The sequence below is a fragment of the Numenius arquata genome, chromosome 19 (assembly GCF_964106895.1).
Source record: "Numenius arquata chromosome 19, bNumArq3.hap1.1, whole genome shotgun sequence".
NCBI lineage: Eukaryota > Metazoa > Chordata > Aves > Charadriiformes > Scolopacidae > Numenius > Numenius arquata.
Window position 1 is genome coordinate 6,516,386 of NC_133594.1, and position 25,693 is coordinate 6,542,078.

A 25,693-nucleotide genomic window follows, 5' to 3' on the forward strand; every position below is an offset into this window, starting at 1 on the left:
CGGAGAGACAGACACACACAGACACACACACACAGACACAGACACACACACACACACGATTCACCAACCCTGCATTGTATCAGGGAATTGTAAATACCCTCGCCCAGACTTAACGGAGATGCATCCGGGTTTCAGATTATTTGGTGAAGAGAAACATCCCTGTATTTCACACACCGGCATGATTCGCTGGGCTCGCAACAGCTGTAGTTTTAAGGTGTATACAATCAGCATCAAAAACACCTGCCGAGACCCAACACACCAAAGCAGTCACGATGGGATGACGAGGTACAACTCTGTTAGAGGAAGTATTTTCCCCAAGTTTCCAGTTCTCGTGGCCTCCTACTGAAGGACCCCATGTCCTTCCCCAGTAAATCGGCCACCCCAACTGGGACAGTCATTTGTCTTTCTCCTCAGATGACCAATTAAACCACCACCCAAACCCAACCACTTCACTGTCTCTTCAGCGCCAGCCGGAAAGGTAAAAGTTTGGTAAAACTGTGTCTTGGAAGTCACCAGATGGAGGTGGCCGGGTGGGACAGGCAGAGCCAAATCAATACTCCAAATACCTGAAAGTTCCAGTATGAAATAATAGGAAATAAAACCCAAAAAACCCCAAATACCAGGAGTAAGAATGTGCCATCATCCTTCTGAACACGGCAGCTGCGTAGGAGCGCCCCGCTGGGACGGGCTGTTTTGTTGTAACCTTTACAGCTGGAAGCAACCCCCAAATCCCTCCCAAAGCCAAGGAGAGGAACAAGGAGCAGGAGAGCAGCTCAGGGGAGTCTCGGGCTGTAACGCTTGTTTCTGGCTGAAACAGCGAGTCCCAGCTCAGTTCCCATTCCCAACTGGAAGCGTCTGTGGGAAGGCAGGAAGCTCCCTGGGAGTAACGGCCACAAAACCTCAGCAAAAGAGGAGCCCCGAGGAGGCACTGCCTTTTCTATCGGGACAGAGAAGTGACAAAACCATTTTTCTTCTTCTTCGGGCGATCAAAAGGGTCCAGTGAAACTGTATTTCCGGAATTAAACGTTTATTTAAATACGTGGAGAACTTTCCTTTCATTGTTACAAGGTCAATATTCGCTTTCAAATGGAAGCACTTTATTTGGTTGAATTCTGTCTCCAGAAATGAATGGGCAACACCAGAACCTTTTACATTGGGCAATGAAATCACAACACGGAGATGCCACCGAGATCTAGAGATCAGTGCTCAAACACACATACACACACATATACAAATAAAAAAAGTGCTCGACATCCTCATGTTAAAATAGAATTTGGCTTCTTTTAGGTCTTTTGACACTTCAGGCAGGAAAACAAAACGAAACAAAAAAAACAACCAAAGAACAATATGCATCAAATTAAATGAACTTCTGAAAAATACTCAGCATTAAACACAACTTTCAGTATCAGTAAATATGTTTCTTCTCTATTTACAGGTGTTAAGAAAGGGCATTAGAGACTTTTGCTGGGGATAATGACATTTTGTAGGACGTACAGTTCACGCTTCTGGGCGAGATTAGTAAATTGAAGCCGAGTTTTTATAAACCAGTCGCATCTTTAGTCCTTCGGATTTTGCAAAAGGTAAATTCTACAAAAATTACTCCTTTGTTACCCTGAATAAAGGCAGCGGAATAAACACGTGAAGGCTACAATCCAGGACCGGCGCTGGGTTTTTCTTGCGGTAAGTTTTAAGATCAGGGCTTTTGGGAACTAGTTGCCAAGTTTATAAAAACTCCGTACACGGTCTTTTCGTAAAACTTTTGAAGAAAATCAGTCAGCTAAAGCTAATGCTCCTTCTAAAGCGCTTTTCAGCAACACAGACATTGCAATTGTTCAAATGTTCCACAGAGGCTGACAATAATATACTGTCCACCTAGATTAAATATATAAAAGCAAACTTTTCTCTAATTTTTACATAGATGGCACAACGATAGGTGAAAAGGAATTTTTCCAGCTGCTGATTCAAACAGTGCATCGGACACGAGAATAAAAATACTGCAGCTAAAAATATTGTAAAGGTATTTTTTCACACCTGCGAACCCCTTAACCACCGAGATCCCCGGGAGGTGGATGCCACAAAGCCTTTGCCCAAATCTCCGTAGGAAGCCACAGGCACCGATCGGGTGGCTCACATTCTGCTCTCGGATCTGAACGGTTAAGTGACACGGTAGCAGCAGTGATGAGGATGGTAATTTAATTAATTATGACCCTTCTGACGCCCGCCAAGGCTGTAGCTGAGCAGCCCCAGCGTTGGTATCACCGGCTCCTCAGCGCAGGCTCCTCGAGCCACTTCGATTAGATTAAAAACCGTAACTTTTTTTGCTGGTTGATGCTTGCAGATACACAGCACCGTAATACAACAGCTACAGCACTACCTGTAGGACTGAGAGACTTCGTGCTATCAAAAAATAAGAGTTGGTGTCTTGACTGGAGAGAAAGGGACGGAGTGATGAAGACAACCCGTAACCCAACTCAAAAACTATGTGGGGACGACGTGGACGGGCCCCAGCACGGAGAGAACGTGGTTCCTGGACAGGTTTCTATACGCCGGCCCCGCACGAAAGCACAGCGGGCGGCAGAACACCACGCGTGTGTGTTTGCAAACTAAACCCCCAGAGGTCTCATTTGAGGGTCACTGCCTGTAGTGGCGTCCACAGCGATTTTCTCTCAAAAAATCTGGGGATTTTACAAGATATGCTGAAGTTGGGTAAGAGCAAAGAGATTCCCCCAAACGATATGTTGATCTATGAACGAATCAGGCCCTCAGGAGCTATTAAGTAGCAGCTGACTCTTACGGGGCTCAAACATGTACAAGATGACACTAAAATCCCAGCAATGGTAAAGATTCAGGGGAAACCAACAGTTATAATAGAGAAGTTTCGAAAGCAATCGACCCTTCCTTAGGCAGTTGAGGTCCAGGATCCTGTGATATTTGGAGATGTTACAGCGCTCTGCCCACTGCACAAACACGAAGTGCAGCATCCCTTATCCTGCTACTTCTGCTTCAAATAAAACCATGTGAGAACAGGATGGCTGACAAATAAGTCACAATTCCTGTCTGGCTTCTGGGTCGAGGTCCAGTCCGTAACAAGGTGGGAGAAGGAAACATAGAGTGTGGCTTCTTTTTTTTCTTTTCTCTTTTATTTTTCTAAAAAAATCCCGTTACTCAAACATTAACTGATGAGAACGCAACAAGGGGTCATGCAAAAGGAGAAGGCGGGTCTGAAATGCTGGAAAAACAAACCAACAAAAGAAAACTGCAAAGAGATTAACAACGACGAGCCACAAAATAACGTGACCCTCGGGAAGGTGGGCGCAGGCAAGGCAACAGGGCGAGCATGCAGACTGAAACGAGAGCAAAACGGAGGTCTCCGTGACCAGCAAAATGGGGCTTCAAACCAAAATGCCAGTGTCTGTGTCTGTGTGTGTGTCTGTGTGTGTGTGAGAAAGAGGAAGGAGAAAGCAGGGGGGCGGGGAACAAAGAGGAGGGGGCAGAGAGAACAAGCAGGAAAACAAGCGTACATACGTGAGCTCGAAGGCTTTCAGGAAACAGCAAGGTCATAGGGGTTTAATACTTGGAATGAGCATCAGCCTAGATTTAAAAAAAAAAAATAAAGGCTGACAAGTATTAGTGACCTTTTGGGGAAAGCAGAATATTGAATAATGAGTATGGATCAAATTTAATATCCGCAAATTCCGAGCCCAGTCCAGCTGCTGTAACACTGTTCCCGGGGGAGGCTTCCATGGGGAGACACCTCCTGGCCAAGCTTTTTGAGGAGACGACCCGCGGGACCAGCACTAAAGGCACCGTGTGAAACGCTGATGGCCCAGTGCATACACTCAGATGGACTGAGGGACAAGGGAGGACAGAAGACAGACCCGTACATGCTCAGGACTCTCTGGTTACCCCTGGCAAAGGGCAGCCAGCAGCTCTTTGACCGGTGCTGGGAGGAACTGGGAGAGGGGACAGTGATGGTTATGTTTTATGGAGGGGTTGTGCCAAGCTGGCAGGAGGATGGGGAAGGCTGAAAGGTTAATCTGAGCCACAAGTCGCATGCCGTGAAAAAGAGCAAGCATCTGAATGGTACTGGGATGGAATTTAGATCTGAATTTTTCAAGTGGGAACTCCAGACAAGACTGGGAGTCTGGCTTTCCATGGGTGTGTTTTAACTGCCTGCAGGGTAAACAGACCATTTTGTTTCTCCTTCTGTGACAAGCTCGCCCCGAGGTTCTTGCACCAGCACAAACACCTTTAGGAATCTAAAACATAAGAAAGACAAAAAGAAAGAGACTGGATTAGAAAGAGGCTGGGGAAAACGGGATCCCTTAAGAGTAGCACTGCCCGCAGGAGGTTAAAGGAAATACAGCATCTGAGCATCCACCAGGTCACAAGGGGTTAGGGAAGGCTCCTGAACTCGGCACTAACAGGCATCATCCACCCTCAGCCCTTCCCTCCAGCCTGGGGATGAGCATCACTGGGAGGAGGGTGTAAAGCTCAGGGGCAGGGCCCTGCCAGCACTTTCTCAGTGTAACAGAGAAAACAAACGGCTTTTTAATTTTCAGTCTGCACAGAAATATTGCATCTGTTCAATGACAGCTCCAGAGACCACGAGTGATACTGAAGAATAACGACAGGAAGCTAAACCACAAAGAGTTCTGCAGACGAATCCAGACTAGATCTCCTTTCCACAACAGGCTGCAAAGACCTTTTATTCTTAAGGAAAGTCCAGAACTAAACAGGTCCCTGAATGCAGCCTGAGCCCCTAAACCCATCCCCGTGTCACACTCCTGTGCCCACAGACTTCTGGCTGGGGGGAAGTTTTCTCTGCGGCCAAGTGACGCTACAAACCAAAAGCATGATTTTGCTGTATCCATGGGAATACAGGATGAGCCCAAACTGCCCTCGCATTTGAGAGCACAGGGGAACCTTCCATCTCCTTTGCACCCACTTCCACTAGAGAAAAAAACTCCAAATGACATCGCAAAAAACTTTTCACACAACAAAGTACTTTTCCTGCGAAGGAACTACATTTACATCTACTGTGGGAAGGGGTGAAAAGCAGCTCTGAGCCTTTTGCTTTCCATTAGTGAAGTTAAACTTAAATGAATTGCCATTTAAAAAAAAAAAATAATCTCACAGGAATGAGAAAATATAACGTTTATTAGAAGAAGACACCATGGTACATCAAGCTATATAAAGAGATTCCTGACAGACGACGATTATTTAAAAAATAATAGAAACAAAACAACCACACTGGCCAGATTTAACAAACCTTAACACAAACCGACAGTTTCTGTGCCAAGTCCAACCAGATGCAGGCAGCTGAGTAACCAAAACCACTTACCAACGTAAGAGGGACTGGGAAGTTACCAAACCAACAGGTAGGTTAAGCAGAATAACAGCCTATAGAACCATTTATATTTATACATATATAAAAGGATAAAAACAATTCAAATTCAAGTAACTTTAGTTTTTAAGTTATGTTATATACATATTTCTTTTTATACTGGGTGAACTAAGGGCAAGTATTTAACAGAAGGATTTTTAAAAGCCACAGTCCAGTTTATAATTACTGTTTCCTATATAATTTGGCAAGCATTAAATAATCAGATATATCCTAGATAAAAAGTGCATCAGCATGGTTAACTTTTACCTATTTCTTTATCTAAAGTCAAGGCTCTGAGTACTGGTTACAGCACACAACCAGCAGAGCTGCAACACTGGGAGTGGCAGAGCTGTCCGTAAGGATTTATTTGTGTAACTGGGGGTGAGGAGGAACAGCCCCACAGTGACAAAGGAGCCAAAATGCTCATCAGCCCACGGCTCCACTTTTTTTTTTTTTTTTAATCAGGACATTTAATTTCACAAAACAGCCTCTATTACTGCACGTCACCCGAACAGCCAGTCCTTCTGGTGGAAGGGAACGTGGCATTTTTTGTTGGGAGCAACGGAGAGTTTATACAATGCTGGTTATTTCATGCAAATTCTTTAGCGTATCAGACTATTTCACAACATCCCTCAATGAAAGACAGTTTTGTTCCCCAGAAGATGCTGAGGTACCATATTCCGTAACACAGTGTGGTCAGCCTTAAGCAAAAAGGCCCAGCTAATTCCTGCATTCGACAGTTGTCAGCACCAGAGACCCGACGGGTACAGAAAAGCCCTGCAAGAAGCTACACCCAGAGAGGACTGTTCTTCCTCAGCCCCAGCAGAGGTTGGCATAAGCCCCAAACTATGAGTTTACATCCAACAGATCCAATTCTTAGTCTGTATGGGTTTTTTTTTAGCGTTTATTATCATTTCCTGCACGCATCACAAAGAGAATGAACCCTGTTGGCTCTCCGTTTATATTCGGAAGCAGAATAACAACTAAATTCATACAGTCGGGCCAGTGCTTTCATTGGTAGCGATGCACATTGAAATTTCGAGAGGTGAACTCAAACATGCATCAGCTGAGAGAACGGTACCTAACAGAGTCTTTCATTGCTGGAGATACGACATGTGCATTCATCTCTTCTAAAGAAAACCTTCCGAAATAGAGCTCTTAAAACAACCGTAGCGTCAAACCAGCAGAATAAAAGGTGAACAGGCCTACGCAAACCTACTCAGAGATTTTCTGAAGTGATTTGTACACATCTGGAAAAAAAAAAAAAAAAAAAAAGAGGCAAAACAAGATAGATATTACTGTTCTTTTTTTGTGACAGGGTTTGCTAATACCCTCTGACCGGAGGTACCGCTGTAGACTTTCCAAACAGCCCTCGCACAGGTATTTGCAGGAGTTCTCAGACCCAGCTCGGCTCCCATGAAAACCACGATCAGGATGGTGACCGCAGCTCACGACTTACCTGTCCTACTCATCTCGAGGTCGGCAGCAAAGCACACAGCACAGGCTTCTGCCGACTGAAAAAGCTCACCAGCTGCTAAGGGGCTTTTCACAACGCGTTTAGGAGCTGCATCTCTCGGGCAGAGCCAGCTCACGGCGCTGGCACAGCCTGGGCAGGCAGGGACAACCCAGCCAGAGCCCGTGCTGCTGCCTCGAAGGGTCATGGATGTGCCCGGAGCTGGTGTTAATGCTCCCACCCTTCACGTAATCCACCTTTAGAGGCACCAGCTGCTCCAGCTTCTTTCCAAAAAGAGGAAAGAACTACCAAAAGTTTGTAAATACTTTAGTATTTGCAGTGTTGTTTTCAGGAATGTGGCAGCTTCTGTTTCAAGGATTGAATAAACTCACTACTTCTAATATATTAAAAATCAAAGGAGAAATTTCCAGCTTGAAACAAAGTTTGTCTTTTAACCACAGTAGCACTTCGCCCACATCTTTATGCTGCGACTGTGACATTTTATGGAAAGTTCTCTTTCAGCTTTCCTTTTTAACCAGATAATCGAGAAGTAAGAGGTAAATATTATAGCTTGTTTACATTAGATATTCACAGATACGTTTTGATTTTGTTCCTGAAGTCAAGCAAAATTAATGGAAAAATCTTCAAAGGATCTGAAAAACCTCCATCATTACCGCAGAAGTGGCTGCAACTGTATCAGCCTTCACTCCCGACACAGACTGCATTTTTTCCATCATTCAGCATCATCCTATAACTTACATAATACCATTAACATACTAATACGATTTTCTGGCTGGTATTGCAATACTCCTGCACTATTCTCTCCAGGAGGGTGAATTAAAGACTAGTTCAGTTAGCAGGACTGTGTCAGGATTTCTCTCCCCACCCAGGGATACGCTTTGCTTCACTTCCCACCCCCCCCCGGCCCAACCTGCTGCTCTGCCCTGACCAGGTGATTTGCTGTAAGGTTCCGCTGATGCGAACCACACTGCATAGCCCAGGGCAGGGGAGCCACACTTCTTAATTAAGAGAGATTAGGATGCCACACTGGCTTAGCTGTTTCAAGCAGCCTACACTGCGGAACAACACGTTTTCCAGCAGAGTAATGATGGGGCTTTCAACTATGGCCACCCACAAAGCAGTCAAGTCTCCACAGGAGAGAACACAGGGGTAAGAGATGGGATCTCCCATTCAGTGCTTTCTGCCTTGTTCTGAGAATAAAGGAGAACGGACAGTCCACGTTCCTCTTTCAAAGCTTGGTAACAGCCAAGAGAGGGACTGAGGTTTTTTCACTCTTTTGCATCTCAACTGACCCTAAGTTTGCCAACACAAACATAAAACCACTGCATTATGGCAAAATAAAAGACGACCCCAGACTTTCATCTGCAGCAGACAAGGCACCGCACTGTTTAATACTGAACCCAAGACAGTGAACTGCTCAAGTTCTAGTGTTTGTTTACAGAGACAGTCCTACTCCTCTCTCCCTGCTGTCCATAAATCCCAATGAGAATGGTTCAGTTTTCTTTTAAGTTGGATGAAGCCGCTTGTTTCACGCCAACAACTCTATAAAGTCTAGGAAACATCAATAATCTGAACGATTAAGTGACTGAAAAAACACAAATTATTTAACAGTGGACTTCAAAAACATCCTGATTTGATTTTGACTAGAATCTTTTGATTTCTCAGTGTATTACACTACCAGGTGTTGATGGTGCCAGCATGTATTCCAGCCAGGACGCCCTGCAGCACTGTGTGCTTACACAGTGCACCTATTTGTGACGAGCTAAAAGCAACAAGGAAACAGAAGATTGCAGAGTCCAAGCTCTGAGTGTCTCCATTGATCACGTGTGAGCAAAAGATGAAACCATTAGCTATGGTCATCTGGAACAGCAAATACATCCAAGAGACCATTTTCTGAAAGATGGGAAAGAATAGAGGATCTTTCTTAATGTTTTACCAATTTATCAAGGACCACAGAGTGCTGTGTAGAGAGGTTTTGGCAAGACCTCTCCTTCCTCTTCCACACACACTAACTAAAGTTGTTTCAATCCAAAGGGTCCATATCAGGCTCTGAAAAGCTACCACTGAGACACAAACCAGCAGCCTAAATATTTCCTATATAACATTCCACTGAATCAGTCTGGAACAAAGAGCTGACTTGTGAACGTGTCTGAGATGCCACCTGGGTATCTTAGGAGAGCCCACATTATCCCAGATGGCTTTGTGTCTCCCGCACTGTCGGGCGTGCGACGGCAGCGACAGCGGAACACGCACTGTCGAGGAAAGGCTGTGTTTCCCCTCTCGTTTCACAGTCAACCACACTATCCTCCTCTGAGCAATAAAAAGCACGTTTTGCAGTAGAGCAAGCCAGATTAGTCCACGTACGAAATAATGCACTTTGTGGCATTGTACAGACTTTTAAAAGGCTCCATCTGCAACACAGAGCAGTTGCAGCGTTGGGTATCTCTGTGAAAGCAAATAAAGTAATAATAATAGTATTAAATATAAGTCATAGCACCTTTGGCATTTTTGTCCAAATAGACTTCAACATACGACGTAGGGACATAGCCCTCCTCATCTTCATTCCTTCGGATTCGCGTCCACCCGTCACCTTTGTCTTCTTCTATTACATAGAGCATTTCTCCTTCTGCTACAGAAATTGTTCCTTCATTCTGACCTGAAAAACACAGTAAGAGGGAGTTAAGGCACAACGGGAACTGCAGATGCAGCGGGGGGTGCTCAGGGCACACTCGGACAAGGTGCTGACGCGACCTTCACTGCATCACCAGCAGTGTGAACAAGAACATGTGATTCTAGAAACAACAGTCTGTACATGAAGAGCCAGATGAATGTGATCCGGACAGCAGAGTTTTGGTGTGGGGTTTTTTTTCCTTGCAGAATCTGTGCATAATGGCAGACAAATCACTCTTAGTGCCTCTCTACAAAACAATCATCCCAGAGCCTCACTCGCCCTTTTCTTTGTCTATTTAAGCACTGCAAGGGTTAAATGAAGGTTTCCCACATGTCCTTGGCATATCAACTAAAGAAAACAACAACTGACATGAGAGTAAAGCTTGAGTGATACCTTCAAATGTATAGAGCGCTTTACATGTTCCTATGGTGGGTAGTGGTTCTTCATCATCAAATTCATCGTCAAAATCCGTCGCAGGTACTTTCATCTCAGTCTCCTGACTTTGCTCTTCCGTGTAACTGCCATCTGGGCTGCTCAAGAGAGGAAAATACACAGCAACTATAGCGACCAGTCTCAGGAGCAGAAAAGAGGACTCCATTACTAGACATTGAAGGCAAGGTGGGCTGGAGCAGCTCAGCAATTCCAAAGCACGCTCACAAAGGGCTATTACCACCAGCAGCTGTCACAACCTGATGGGTGAGACCAGCCAGTTTTCCCCATCAAAAGCTGTAAAATGCATCTATTTTGCTCATCTTCACAGCAGCCAGTACAGGGGCTATTACACATTTCATTGTATTTAAAGCTGGGATCTTCCACATGCTAAAATCAGCATGTGAAACACTTCATGGAGTGCCTGCCATTGGTCTGGTTACAGATTAATTTTCTGAATGCTGCAGAGCTAATTTTCCTGATTAACACGCTAAGGAAAGCGGGTCCAGTTATCGGTGTGGAGAGCTCTGTACAGATACTGTACCTCTCCCGGTCCTGCGCACAGCTGTTCACTGCTGAAGTGTTCTGGGCTTCATACAGTCCGCTCTGCCGCCGGGCCTGTTCAGTCCGCGCGGGCAACCGGCCCTCCACCTCAGCCAGCCAGCCCTGCAAGGGGAACGCAGCGTCACGCATCTCGCCTGCTTCAGTTTGCAAGGGGATACACGTTGCTTTTACTTTGCTGTATCATATTTGACACACAGACTATGGAACTAAAACTAGTTTGTAAACATATTTAAATTTTCCTTTGGGTTGCAGCTGTCAGGGGGAATAAATTCTCTACTTTAAGCGTATATTAAATCTATTGGTCTTGCCAAAAGCCACGCTTACTGAAAACTCGATTCTTTTTTGACACCGGGTGCTGAGAACACCATGACCTACGAACAGCAGTTAACAACAGCTCTCGGGAGCTGCTGCTGCTCCAGACACAATCAAGTCAAAGCTGTGTTGTGGCAGCTTATAGTAGTCTCAGTAACACCAGAAACGGCAATCTCAGTCACTGCTGAGTGCAAGAGGACTAAAGCTGGGGAGAACGAAAGACCCAGTGATTTTCAACTGGGTAAGAAAGCAATGGATAGTAAAGCTAACAACCATAAGAAACATCTAAAATTAAACAGCTGTTTCTATTTACGTACATAGTGTAATTTACAGAATGAAGTCTTTTCTCAGCCCTATAATCCTTCTTGTATAATTATAATGGCCTCGTATATTCCAAATACTCCTTATGCTCTTGAGATTTTGTATCTCTAAAAAGCTTCCAGTTAGTGGCAGACTATTCCTTAAAACGTATTTTATCTGACAGATTCAGTCTTGCTGTTAGACTATAAATGGTGCTTTACATTTATGTTCCTCTGATTTTCCACAGACACCTGTAACATGCTGCTTAAAATTATTTAATTAATTAAATAAGCATCTGAACCCCTCTGGGCAGTCTAGAGAGCACTACATTTTCTCTTATCTACCACTTCGCGCAATTTGTTTTCCGTGGCAAATTAAACAGCAGGATCGTTCGTTGACAGTCAGATAGCACTTACCCACAGGTAGTAAGAAAATGCATCGATACATCTGGAAAAGCAATGAAGCACCTGCTTTGAACTGAGCATGTGCTGAGCTACATTTTACTAAAATGTCTTTTCCCATACCTCAAATTTCTGAACTTCTAATCGTAACTTTTCAATGTTCTGTCCAAGTTCTGCTAATCTGTGATCCACGCTCGCTGCATCTCCCATCTGTGGGTTCTTGATATACACATCTTTCATTTTCGTTAAAGCATCTCTGAGAGACAGAAGAAAAATAAAACATGAAAGTGTTAATTAAATGTGCCTGAGGGCAAATCCCTTTCTCTAAATGAAGGCAAATGAAAGGATAATAAACCCCCTCTTCTTTACTCTGTGGTTCAAGCCTGATCGGTTATAAGAGATAATTGAGAACATCCACAGAGGAGCTTTTGCCCTGTATAGAACCAGCCATCAAAAAAATAACAGTAAAATCCCTTGCCAGAAGAGAACTTACACTGTCAGGAGATGGAAAAAAGCGAGTGACACCTTTACCTACAATGTGACACGACAGAGACACTGTGCACAAGCCAAACTCTTCAAGTCCCTGCGTTAAAAGGAGCTCCTTGCTTACAGACAGCTGAGTGTTCTTCGAGCAAGTGAGGCAGGAGGAGCCTCCCGAACGGATCGTGAGGCTACACAGGAGATGTGCTGTGTCGGTACAAGCACACAATACATTTAGATCACGTGATTCAAGGTCCATGTCCCCTGCTTGAAGAGCCTTAGCAGAAAAACGATGGAATTCTTGGACAGTGGCCTTTTGCAAGGCAAAAGGAGGAATTTGGTATTGATTTTTAGCCTGGCACATTCTTTTATTTCGTACTATGATTTCTACTTGCTAACCCTGGGGAAAAAAAATAAAAATGATCTTGCAACCATTGCAACGAAGGACAACTTTAACTTTCTAGATGAGTATCATCCCAGTTTTGGGGGAACAGAGGAACAGTTGCATCATGATTCTCCATCGTGGGCTGAAATCCAGTTGAGAAACTGGGACAAAGAACTGGATGTGGACATATTAATAACAAAAATAGAGTGTTAACCAGAAATTCTCGCCCTGCCTGTTGCAGTTTGTCTTTTGCAACCCAAATTATTTGTAAGGTATTTATTTCACACTGCTTAAAACGAAGCTAAATCCAGATGGTTTGCATTTGTCACAGTGCAGCGACAGATGGACCTTTGGCCACACAATCCGACCCTGCATCCCAGGGAGTCACACAGCATTTTTAGTAGACTCTTTCTGGGGGCTGTGATACCAAACACCTGGGGTTTCAGAAATGGTAATTTTAAGGCCTGCTATGATGAATGTGGTATCGTAAGGCCAAGGTTAATGTAGTCCATGCCTTCCTGAGCTCCTTCAGGAAAGGCTGCGGAGCTCTCACCGACAGCGGTGTCCTGCTTTTGAACTGAGTCCAGTTGAGACTGAACTTACAGAAAAAAGTTCTCTGCGCGATGATGAACATTTCAGAGCTTAGAAGGATGGACTTATGAGCTGATTTCCTGCATTGCTGGCACAGCTATTCAGCTTTTCTCTCAGCATTAGTTGGGGGGAGAAAGGTTAATGCGAGTCCCACGAGTCAAGTTAACACTCTTTATATTTTCGAGTTTCCCACCAAACTCTTGACAATTGCAATCCTGTGCCTGCCTCTGCTTTGTGTGTACAGAAAATGGGAAAAAGTGTGGGTGGCAAGGAAGTGGGACTACTCTGTGGTTGAAGCCCTAAGGGACAATATTGCAAACATATGAGTCATGATTATTACTTTTTTTTTTTAACTCTTATTTAACTGCTGGTACTACTTCCTCAATCACATACTATCTTTATTTAAAACTACCTCATTCTGCTCCGATTTCGTAACAGATTTTAACATTATGTTACCTCAGAATCAATACAGAGCAGAAAGGAAAATCTGTACGGAGACTAATGTAAGTTACCACAGAGAAAAAAAAAAGCAAAGCTATGAAAAGTCATAAAACCATGTGCACTTTTCCCTTCTTATTCACGATGTAAAATACAAAGAAAAAAATTTGGGTTACCAGACATAATAAATAGGTTCTTCAAAGTAAAGCAACAGAAAAAGTAGGCACACCTGTACAAACACAAAGCAGGGTTTCGGGACAGACTCACACAGAGAGGCTAAGTCTTGAAATCATTTGGGGAAGAAAAGTTCTGTCTCTTGCAAACATAACATGCTGAATCTTTAATGTAACTGCAGAATGTGGACAAACACAAAGCAACAAACACAGGCTGCCAGAATCAATAAAAAAATGTGTAACTAAAATAGCCTTATTCTCAACCAGAATGATAAATACAGCCTCGTAGAAAAAGCATCCACAAAAGCACAGGAGTCATTATTTTTCTGCTTCCAAGAAGTGTAAGCTACGGATTAGAGAGTCTTAAGATACACACCAATCAATCAGCACTTCTGAGGATGTTATCATGCTCTTAACAACCTCTCTTGCTGGGATCTACCCATGCCCACCACATAGCAGCAGGTGCTCTGCTTAGTGCTAAGAGGTCTAGGATTGTACCTCTGATTGATGCTCTGTTTACATCCTGTTCTCTCCTAAAAAACACCCTCAGGAACAGACCCCCAAGATCTAACAGTGATCTTTGTCTGGCTCAAGATTAAACTGCTGCTCTCCTGGGAAAGCCCAAGGAAGCAGCTCCAGAAAGAAAGGAAAACTGTCTCCAATTGCTTCACTTTTATCATTCCCATCCTTGTACTTGGCTCTTCTCATGTCACAATTCCAAAGACAGGAGATGCATCACACTGAGGTGGGAGAATGGAAGAAAGACAAAGCCAGCTTTTGCCCCAGCTCTGACCTGCATGAGTCAAAATTCACAGAATCTGAGTTGTGGAGAGCCCTGCATCTCTCAGGTATTTTTAGCCATATGTAACTTTTGCTGCTTCTTTTCCTGAAACAGCACCTTTAACAAAATGAGAACCTTGTTCTCATTTGGTCTTATACATTAGTTTTGTTTCTGTTCTCCTGTATAAGGCTGCCTGTTTCAGTTTTCATTGGACAGGGTATATGTACCTTTGATCCATCTCCTTCTGAATGTCTTTGTTTAATTCATCGACTTTTTGCTGAAGTTTCTTTCTTCTTTGCTCAGGTGGGAGATTGCTGAAGTCTTCTGGGCCTGCTCCCTGCAGAGTGGAATGGAGGAGAAGGGAAACAAAGAAAGGAAAAAAAAAAAAAAAAGAAAACAACAAAAATCAGAGCCTGCAAGAATCCTTCGGGATTGCATTTTGAAAAGACCTCACAAAAATCTGTGCAAAATCACAATGGTCTGAAGCATTGTTATCATTTGTACTGAGAGTTATCAGTTCCTGAATGGTCAGGAATCTGTAAGGCATTGGAAATAATCCCAGGACCACATCCCAGTTCCCTACCAAATGGCTAATGGGAGATCACCAACAAAAGAATGCCAGAATTCAACGGCAAAGCTGAGTAATTATTTTTATCCATACTTATAATCAGATTTTATTGAACAGAGTTCCATTCTCTTTCCTGCTTTCCTCCCCTCTGCTAGAGACAGCGTCCCCATACAGTTAGTTGTTCTTACGCCTGTCTCACAGTCACGCTTCTCATGTACACCCCTAATTGCTGGCTTGTTCTGCACGGTCTGAGTGTTGGTCCAATACAGCTAATTTATGCCAGGGCTCTCCTGAACACAGTAATGTAATAGAAGTGATTCTGCAATTTAAAGCCATGCTGCCTGCTTTTCAGGATTCACATTCTATGCCAAAATTTCTCCCCATTTTTCCTCTCTCACATGTACTAGCAGAAAAAACAGGAGTTAGATCAAAGCTGTAGAATCAATCAATTTGAAATCATAACCGAAGAAAACATTTGACCACAGTGGTTACCTTTGTGTGATTCTGCTTGAAAGCCCCTTTTCTGCCTTCAAACTGCTATGCCTCTTCTCGATTGCCTCAATGTGACACAGCAGACAGATGACACATAAAATACATCCATACTATTTTCTTCAAAGTACCACCTATTTTTATCTTGCAAGAAGGCAAAGGGGACAGTTTGGGTGGGCTATACTGTCCACAGCTCAATACTAATTAATTGCACCATAAAGAAATGAGTTTCTTGTACATAATCTTTAACTTGTGCAGGTTTTTCTTCTTTTGGTTTCTGCTCATTCCACCTCCCATTTCTAAGGAGGAATCCCGGCCTATGGGAGAAGGCAGGGTAAAAGCAGAGGAGCTTGAGTAATGAGATTCAACGGCCCAGCAGCTACTGAAAGCTTGTGAGCAGAGTTGCAGCGTTAGTCTTACTAAAATGCCAAATCTCCCTTTCAGAAGAGTGTGATTTAGTGGAAACTCTGCCACAAAAGCTGCCCATTAGACCCTTTCAACTCTGCACTGAATGTGCTCCAAAACAGCGCGTTCTTTCTTCTGCATCTGCAGAACAAGCTGTTTGGGCAGAAAGCGTGTGGGTGTCGGAGGGACGGGGACAGCTACAGACAGGTCACCTTCTCCTCTGGCCCAGCCATTTCAAATAATGGAACAGGCAAACCTATTGAAATTGATTCTCAGTAAAAGATAGCATATGTGTCTAGTTAAGTCTTGATTATCTTTGTAATAATACACTTAAAATTCCATTTCATGAGACACTGGGAAAGCAGATTTAAGCCAAAGGAAGGAAACAACTAAGTTACACGCACTCTGAAACTTTAACCCCATGAAGTCCCAGCAGTGCTTACGTTACTTGTTGCACATGGTACAGGAGAGTTCTATTTTAATTCACTCTTTAGTGATAATATTTTGCTTGACAGTAACTCCCACATCACATCAGACATGAGAGCCATTCAATGTATGTTACAGATAATCTACACAATAAAGCCACAAGTATCTTTTTAAGGCAAAGCATTTGGATATAGCTTTGTAAATAAAGAAGCAGTTACAAGCAAGACCATATAACATGTTCTTCTCGCTTCTAAGCGGAAGAGACTGAAAATATCCCCAGTTTTACATTAGGAGAATGCAACAGATGTAGTGAAATGAATTTGGAAAAGCATCTTCTCTTTTTGATTCTTCAACTTCATTCAAAAGCTCTAGGCTGGAGTACATTCAGTATCTTTGTTCACAATGCTTCAGACCAAAGCATGAGTGGTGCATAGAAACGCGTGCCCCAGACCAGGAGGGGATCTCTCTCACACTTTACTCCATGCTCAATAATCTCCCATCAGAACAGAAGCTACAGATCCTCTTCCAAAAGGAGGAGTCCAGGAGCAATTTTTGCACATGCTGGGCACATTTCACGCTCTCAAGCAAAACCACACCTGGGCTGTCTCTGAAGTAGGGAACGTTGCCTACGTTTTCCAGAAATCTTTCAGCTGTGAGGTGAGGGGGGGAAATCTGTGCTATTTTTAATGTACTCTCATAGGACCAGCAGAGCCAGTGCTCACTAGATTTCCTCACATAAAGATACTGGGATTTAGGATGCAAATTGTCCCAAGATGAAGGATTGTGAATACAGAGGCCACGCTAGGACCAGTTTCTGGGTGGAAGCTATATATGGGGAGAGTGTGAGGTTTATCAGCCCCAGTTTTGGCTCTCGTACAGCAAGAATCCGAGAGGAAACGACAAATAAGCCGATTTCCTCTGCCTGAGGCGCACACAGGTCTCAGCCCTCTCTGCACATCTTTCCAACTCATGCAATTCTTGGGGAACGGCCAGGTCAGCTGCCTATTTTGGGAGGATTTATTCCTACATACAAAGCCTTAGCTCAGCTACACAACGTTGTGACCAGGGAAACAACAAATGGAAATCCCTGGTAGAACTGTGTTGCATTGGACGGTGGCTTGGCAACAGCCAAACGAACAAGGTTTGCAAGTAAGCTGGATACCTCCATCCTTCCTCAGCCTACCACAGGTCTCCAGTGAGAAGCAATATTGCTGATGGAGCCCAAGCAAGTCACTGTGTTGGCGGAGCAGCAGCAGGACCTGAAACTCCTAGAGCTACAGCAGGTAGCTGTCACAGCCTATGTGTTTCCTCCGAATAAGCTGCTACGAACAGAACAGGTCCACAATGATGTATCCAAGAATAACGTATGGGTAGGGGAAAGAGGGCGCCTAAAGGCACTGAGTGGTGAGGAGTAAGAAAACATTCAAGCTAACGCAGTTAAGATGCTCCTGCAGACCCCCTGAAGCTCTCCAAAACTGCCATCAGTCGCTTGCGGCTCTGGCATGAAGCGGGTCAGCAAACCAGTCGCGTTCTCCTTGTGACTGGCCTCAGGAAGGGCAGAGGATGGAGACAAGGTGTCAGGAACACAGTGAGGTGTGGAGCATCTCAAGCACTACAGCACCTCATGTGTGAAGTTCAGCACATAATTTGCTTTCCCAAGTATCTTCACCCCTTCCCTTTCCAACTCAGTAACATATTGTCTTACCGTAGTTCAAGAAACCTTCCCAGCTGCATCCAAGATAGAATTTAGGATTCACATATATGTGTATCTCTCCATTTGTGAATTCAAACCAGATCGAGTTAACCTTGTTGGTTAAGGTTTACACAACTTTAATTAATATCATTATTAGTTATTCTGTAGGACTACATAGGGCTGTAAAATGTAGGTGATAATGATGCAGATTTCCAGTAACACCTGGACGTGGAAAGTAAACTTTGTAGCTACATTACACAAAAAGACATGCATTTCTCTCTGGAAAAGGTCCAGCAAGCAGAGACCTTTGTTGTGTTGGGTTTTTTTTTCTTTAAATGTTTTAACGTATGAAGTAGCAGAATTACTCAATACTGTTTTTCTACATTTTCATAGCCCTAGATTATAAATGTGAAAACTAAACTATATATTAGAGTTAATTTTTTTTAGCAGCTTATTAGAAAGACTGAATTCTGATCACCTCTATTAGACTCCAGACCTGTGTATTCAGAGTTATCTGATAAATATCAAAAAAGCAAACACAAAGAAGAAACAAATTTAACAGTTAATTTCAGTGTCATGTCATATGTGGCACAGTGCACATTAAAACACACACAGAAAACTGTGATTAAAACAGAGGACAGGCATGCTGTAAATGTGCTTACCAGCTTGAGAGAAAGCTTCATGTAAAAATTGGAGAGATACGGGGTGGGGGGAGAAAGAGAAAAAAACAACAGTGCATCAGTAGAAGAGGAACTTTTTTTTAGACTGATCTTACAATAAAATGACACACAAACCCCTTGCTGTTGGAAGGCAAAATGGGTAACACTAACAGATCTGTGCAAAAGTTCACAAGATGAGCCAGGGTTATCAGTCAGCTGCCGTTTCTTTGCCAGAAACAGAAATGGAAGAGTCTTGTACCTCTACACACGTGCTTTAGTGCTGCAGGTGAAGATTTGGCCTGGATCGCCTGATTTACAGATGGTACAACAGCAGTGATTTTTCTCATTACAGTAACATCTCTGAAGTGGAAAAACCCTCAGAACTTGCAAGCGTACCCAAGTCACTTTAGATCAAAAATGTACTGAAACACAGTCATGAGCATCAGCCCCTTTACACCATGGTTTAAGAGAAGAGGGGTAACATCTACCCAAACTCACTGAAGGGGTAGGGGACTGCCCTTGGTCTCCAGCTGCAAACCGCAGGGTGGGATCTCCAGCAATCCCCAGTGATTTCCTGGCTCTCAGGCCTATGTCCGAAGGACAAAATCCCTGAAATACCCCTGTTGATTGCATACAGTGCTGTCTGAGCAGTCACGTAAAGTCATTTCATGTTCTTGAACAATTCAAAAATAAATACTCAAGTCTCAAACATACTCTGGCTGTGCAGTCAGGCAAGGTCAGGACCAAGAAGGAGGAAAAAACCCTCTCCTCTTTCCACCAAATTGATTCTATGATAGCACAGCAAGACGTTATTCAAGCTCCTTAAACGATATACATGATCTAATTCTCCAAAGGTTACCACATTTCCTGGTACAGAGCCAAAACATTATCTCTTAGTCACTCTTGGAAAGTGAGAGACTCAAGCGTGTGCTTCAGGGACCTCCAGAGCAGGACTTTGTCTCTGCCCTCCATCACGTCTACATTCAGCTCTTGACAGCACTGGAGGGTCTCACAAACTGCCAGGGGAACAAACCTGCCTGGGCAGGCAAAGTTACCAAAGCCTCTTCCAGTGGTGCAAGACATTACAACAACTGCAATTCAGAAGTTTTTCCAAGAGACAGGGAGACCAACAGTGCTCCAGTGCTGTTCCGCTCGGTGCCAAGGAGCACCAGTTCGCTGCTGGTCAAGATATAAAGCCAGATGTTAAAGGGAGAATCAAAACTACGCCCGGCCGCCGCCTCCTCCAGCGACCCACGCTGTGCCTGTCCTTCCAGCTCTCCGGGGCCAGTTGTGAAATGCTCAAACTATGCAACGAAGTGCTTAAATGCATGTGCCCAGTTTTAAAAGACAGTTGAAAGGTAAAAGCTGGAAAACGCCTCTCGCTCCAGGCACCGATCTGCACCGAGAGACCTCTGAACCTCTCTCCGTTCAAGAGTTCTCTGTTATTTTACTACCAACAGCTCCTGAATATGATGCTCTCAAAAAATGCTCCATTTTTAGCAAAAGCACAGTATTTTAGGATTGGATTTAAAATAATGGTGGCTCCACACCTGTGATGTTTTTGACAGCATGACTTAAGAAACACATTTTTCAAAAATAACAATTACCATTAGTTACCAGAATTTGCACAGAAATACACACCAACCATTCAAGGAAAACATATGGCCTTGCGATAAATAGTGAAATACTCCATTGGAACGGATGCATTCGGTGACACCGCAGCAGTTGAAACTTCCCTCTGAAGTTCAGTCCATTAGGAAGTAAACGCATGATAATAATCACAGTGCAATGAAGAAATTCACTCTCTCGGCTACGAGGCCATTAAAAACAGCAAACAAACCCAATCCATTGGAGAGATTAATCGTACAGGAAGGAGAAAGAACGAGCTGCTGAAGAAATTCAGCGTAGGCAGCTTTTGTTTGCGGAATTGTTTTAGCGCTCCTGTGAACTTTAGCATAGACGTGATCAGCACAGATTGAGATCCTCGTACAAAGATACAGACAAGACTCATGGTGCAGGATATTTACCTACAAAGCGCTCTATAAAAGGCACAAATGTATGCTACATGCGCTAGTTTCTAAACACTACTCACTCTAAAGGCACTATGCTACTGCGAAGAATCATCTGCATCAAGACTATTATTCTTTTGCTGTAAATCCAGCAAATTTGAAAAAGATTATAGACACTGTATATGCCCAATTCTTATGCTGTTAAGTATGACAAAAATAGAGAACTTATTAATAGCATTTCCAAATTGTACATCAGGGATTGTTATAACCAGTACAAATAACAAAGCAGATCATAGACTGGAAACAACGAAATGCTGAAATAAGTCATATTCAGTTTTCCATTCCATAATTTTACATGAGAGTGATTCAGTTTGTATAAACAAATATAAGCAGACTGAAGATAAATTTGCATTAAACACTAAATAACTACTTTTGCCCATTCTGTTGGGTTTTCACAGCTAGAAACTTGCTCAGAGCTCCTGGGAGAACAGAGGCATTTTTTCCCCCCAAATGATCGAATAAATTACATTTCTTCAAAATGAGCAAATCTGTTTCAAGCTGTCCATTTCAAACAAGTCTAGCAGGGAGAAAATGAAGAGCCTAAGAGCCACAAGCTTCAATAACACATGAGAGAGCATGAAAGCAGCAAGTCCATGTGTTATTGGACAGTCACGGACACTAACCTCACTTACAGAAAACAGGGTTGAAATAAATCACTGGATTTCATACAACCAAGGTAATTTTCTTTCTCAGTGGTCCCATAGCAATCTCCCCATACTCTGCTTTATCCAGGTATCATATTTAGAGGTCACACATCTTGATTCCATGAGTGATAATCAGTACAGAGAGTTCAGGGAAGCTTCAGAAAGCTCCTCGGAGTGCTCCACAACCAGGCACAGAACGTGTCACTGCACTGCTGTAAATCAGGGCTTAGCTCATGATGCTCAAGACCGCGTTTATAAAATAATTTAGAATAAACGCATGGAACCTGTTTGTAGTCCTTCCTCTGAATTTCACAGGTCCAGCTACTTCAATTGTGCCAATTTCAGCATTTCCAGGAGCAGCAGACGTATCTTTCCTGCACATAACCCAGTAAGCTGCGACTTGCCTCCCATCAAATTTTCCTTTTATCTTTTAATTAAAAGCGCATTTTCACAGCACACTCTGAGGGCGTTGTAAGTGGGGTTAGCGACTGTGTAGCAACGGTATGGGCTGATCACACCATACACGGACTTACAAAATATTCCCTAGCCTCAATGGCATACGTGGGTGTCCCTAAAGTCCTCTTCATGAGTTCTTTGTGAATATACAAAGACTGTGTCTGCTGGTGAGTCAGCAAGAGAAAAGACACATCCGTTACACTGGAGACGAGCACGGCACCTCTGTGTTTACTGCTTCTACAGCAAAAGACAGCTTGGCCTTTAACTAGCCTTTAAGTGCCAAGTGGAAACTTCCTAGAAACTAGGTGAATATTAAGAGATTAGCATTCTCACAAAAATCAGAAAATACCGTATTTTTAAATGCTAGCTTAAACACACACGGACAGAAAACATCTCTCTGTGCTACAATAAACCACAGCTTTAACGACCCCACCCACCGAAAACCCCTGGTCTTGGCACAGATTTATACACTTAGGTTAGAATAACAAGTATCCCCACGGGCAGGGAAGAGAGCAGGTAGGAGAGGGGGAGGTTTAGTTTGTTTGCTGTTTCTGCATGCTCACAGAACAACAAAGTACCCGTCACCCAGGCAGACCCACAGCTAAGTGTCGAGGGACAGGACTGCACAGTGTGGCACAGAGGAGAGACGGGGTGGGAAAACATTAACCAGTGCAATGGAAATAAAAATCACATTGTAATGAAGTCAACAACTTCCACTATAAAGGAAACCACAAAAGTCCCTCCGTGTGCTTCATGGAACGGGCTGGAACTTGGGTAATGACAGTGATATCTTCGTCCCAGCTCCCAGCCCCATCCTCTCTGCTCAGTCACAACCCAGAGGGCAAGAGAGGGAAGGCAATTCTGCACAGCACAGTAATTCAAAGGTGTAAGTTCTACCCCTGGATTGTGTTAGTTCAGAAGTATTGCTCTTTAAATAAAGGTGCTGATGTTACTGCCGCTTAAGCAATAAAACAAAAGAACACAAAATTAATATCAACTAGCAGAATATCAAGTCTTCTTTGTCCTCAAAATGGAATTAGAAAAAGCAGAGCAAGCAGAAATGAAATTGAGTTATGTAAGTGGTTCTGCATTTTTTGTGCTCTTCTGGCTTTAACTTCCCTAAAGAGACAAGGTTGATTTTAAGTGTTATACTACTTTTATACTGCCTTTTTAAAGAGTTATTAGAAACAGCACTCACAAAAACTGTGTAAAAGACTTTTTCCCCTCTTCTAATTCTGATCCATGACAAGGGCTGTAACAGTTTTACAGTATTTTCTACAATGGACATTTCTGCTGTTGGAGGTAGAAGAAAGAAGCTTTAAGGAAAATACAAAATGTGATTAGAAAACCATAGACACTGACAAGAGTCAGCACCTAATTTTTTTATTTTTTTCTTTTTTTTAAAACAGACTAGGATTTCATATTGGCAGTGACCACTGATGCTGGTACTGGCGCCACTACATTAACCTTGCATCTGTTGTAAATTGTTCAGGCATCTGCTTCCTTCCATGATAACAAGATTCATTGGATTTTTTGGTTTGGAAGCAAAATTAAAACCAGACTGGGCACAGGACATATTATTAATGATATAATTCATTTTAACAGTCCCCAGTCCGCTTCAGTTTTGCAATTGCTCTTTCCAAATGCAACATAAGATGCTAAACCAAAACTTTATAAGGAAATTACTAAAACATACTGCCTCTCCAGACACGTTCTGATACCAAAGATTTCATGGAGGAATTGTATGGGAGTCCATTCACCCACTTTTGTTTCAAGGATCAATTACAACGTGCAGTTCAGCTGGTGGTATTTATCCTGTTATAGTCTTAGTATCTACTGGACTTGTTCACATTAAGGAGTTCTTTTTCATACCAATGCAAAAAAGGAGTATAATCCAGTTTCCTCCAAAATAAACAAATGGTTACTCTGGCTTTTGTAGGAGTTAACAGCTCAGTTTATCAACAAAGCCAGGAAAGACCCACTTGACAATTTGGTTGAATACTGTAAAATAATACTTAAAATGCCTTTGTGGCCACCTTTACTGCAAGGTGTCTGGCTGGAGTGGAATTTTGTCTCTGAAGAAACTCAGCAGTGCGGAGACAATATTCAGAGCAAATGAAATTCTTCAGTGTCCAAAGCCAAGCACCCGTTACATTGTCCTGTCCTGCTGACTCCCTGTGCGACCTGCCCAAAAGTTGCTTCACTGATGTGTTTTTGCGCAAATCAAATGTTCTTCTGTGTAGAGGACATTTTCCCTCTACGTCCTCCTAATTTCTATGGTAACACTACAATCCAGTATTCCTAACATCACTGCTCGTGCTCCTGAACAAAATTCAGATGCTTTTGGATTTGGCAGGGGGATGGAGAGGAATTGAGAAAAGGAAATCTTATAAAACTTAATATGGTAAAAGCAGAATTAACAGTATTATGTGGCTGTACTGAATATAAAGTGGGTCCTATCAACCACATCACCTCAGAAAAATGCCAACCACTCATTTTTCATCTAATAAATCAACAGCATTTGGGGGTGGCTCTTGATTTATTTTTTTGCCTGGTTAGAATTATCTTATTTTTGAAAGTCATACGGCATTTTCATGATCTTTTAGTCTGACCATTTGTATAACAGATCACCAAGGACCTATGAAATGTGAACTTGACAAGTTTTCAAATCAGCCAGAGGAAGCTGCCAGAGCTCCGCAGCCTCTCCTACGCCGTATTTCTACATGAACCAAGGGGCCTGAATTTGTCCCTCTGGAAAAAAGAGAGGATGATCTGAACACTGGCCTCCAACCCTGGGGGATGAGGCAGGCAGGAAAAGTATTTACATACAAACATCCTCGTAGCTACCAGGGGAAGGAAATGAAATAGAAAGGGAACACAGTGAAAGGTTTAAATGAAGATTTAGCAATAGCCTTTCCTTGCACATTTTTAATGAACGTGTCAGCAGAAATTTGAGGGATTTCAAAGACGACTATAGGAAATTGTTCTCATTGTTTCACCTTTCACACAACCCACTTAAAAACCAATACGGTTGGCAGAATTTGTAAGACTCACTTGGACTTCTCAGATAGTTCATACATAAAATAATGGCCTTTCTTTAGGAAATATTACAAGCAATTAGTCATAATTGCTTATATGGCCAAATACTCGCTAAACAACAATTTGCGCATTTGAGATACAAACTTGTGAAGTGCCCAGGGAACTACAAACTAGTATTTTTAAATCAAGTTAGAAATATTCAGCACTATTTTCAGTATTCTGTTCCGTGAACGGCACTACGGGAGCACTGGATCGCAACACAAAGCCTCACCTTCAGCAGTCCCTCGCTCTCCAAAGTGTCTCATACCCTCTATGAAGCCCACTGCCAGGTGCCACCAGGACACCCACTGCCCAGCATTCACCCAGCTTTGCTGCTGCAGAACCCGAATTGAAAGACCGTCTCCCCCCATAAAAGCCACTGAGAAGACGCTCTGAGCCAAACTGCAACTGGGGGAAAGAGGTACATTTACAGAACCTGCCTTTGGACAACTTAGAAACTTCCCACTTCCCCAATGAAAAGGACCAGAAATGTGCCTTTTGGGGGTTCTGAATGTCCCATTAAATGGCAATTCCTTAGCAGAGAACTGAAAACCACTCTGTATAACACATTTTTTTTAAAAAGTACTGTCTGCAACCAGATGAGAGAAAATACTGTTTACAGTGCTGTTCTCAATTCTCAGTAACTAACCACTGACGTTCCCCACTGAAATCATCTCTACTTTTATACAGCTCCAACCCTCTGCCCTAAATGTCAGTGCAGTCCCTGGAGCAGAATTTAGGCTTTTTAAAGTAGTCACTTCCTTGCTGTTACAGCCTGCTCTAAAAAATGCTTTAAAAGACTGAACGCTTGTGTCTCCTTC

The 25,693-nt window shown here is 43.1% G+C and overlaps 1 protein-coding gene across 2 annotated transcripts in view; it reads right to left on the minus strand.

Annotated features, from left to right (window-relative positions):
* Positions 1-5,149: 5,149 nt before the first annotated feature.
* FNBP1 (formin binding protein 1) overlaps positions 5,150-25,693 on the minus strand; it is a 97,285-nt gene continuing 76,741 nt past the window's right edge. The window contains exons 11-17 of one of the 2 annotated variants that reach the window (XM_074161190.1): positions 21,872-21,955; positions 18,629-18,643; positions 14,613-14,722; positions 11,661-11,793; positions 10,505-10,626; positions 9,925-10,061; positions 9,338-9,516 (exon numbers count right to left, since the gene is read on the minus strand). In XM_074161190.1, coding sequence (XP_074017291.1) covers positions 9,338-9,516; positions 9,925-10,061; positions 10,505-10,626; positions 11,661-11,793; positions 14,613-14,722; positions 18,629-18,643; positions 21,872-21,955 — 780 coding nt within the window. Of the gene's footprint in view, positions 6,637-9,337; positions 9,517-9,924; positions 10,062-10,504; positions 10,627-11,660; positions 11,794-14,612; positions 14,723-18,628; positions 18,644-21,871; positions 21,956-25,693 lie in introns of those variants that run through there. The other variant, XM_074161191.1, reaches the window with a different exon arrangement.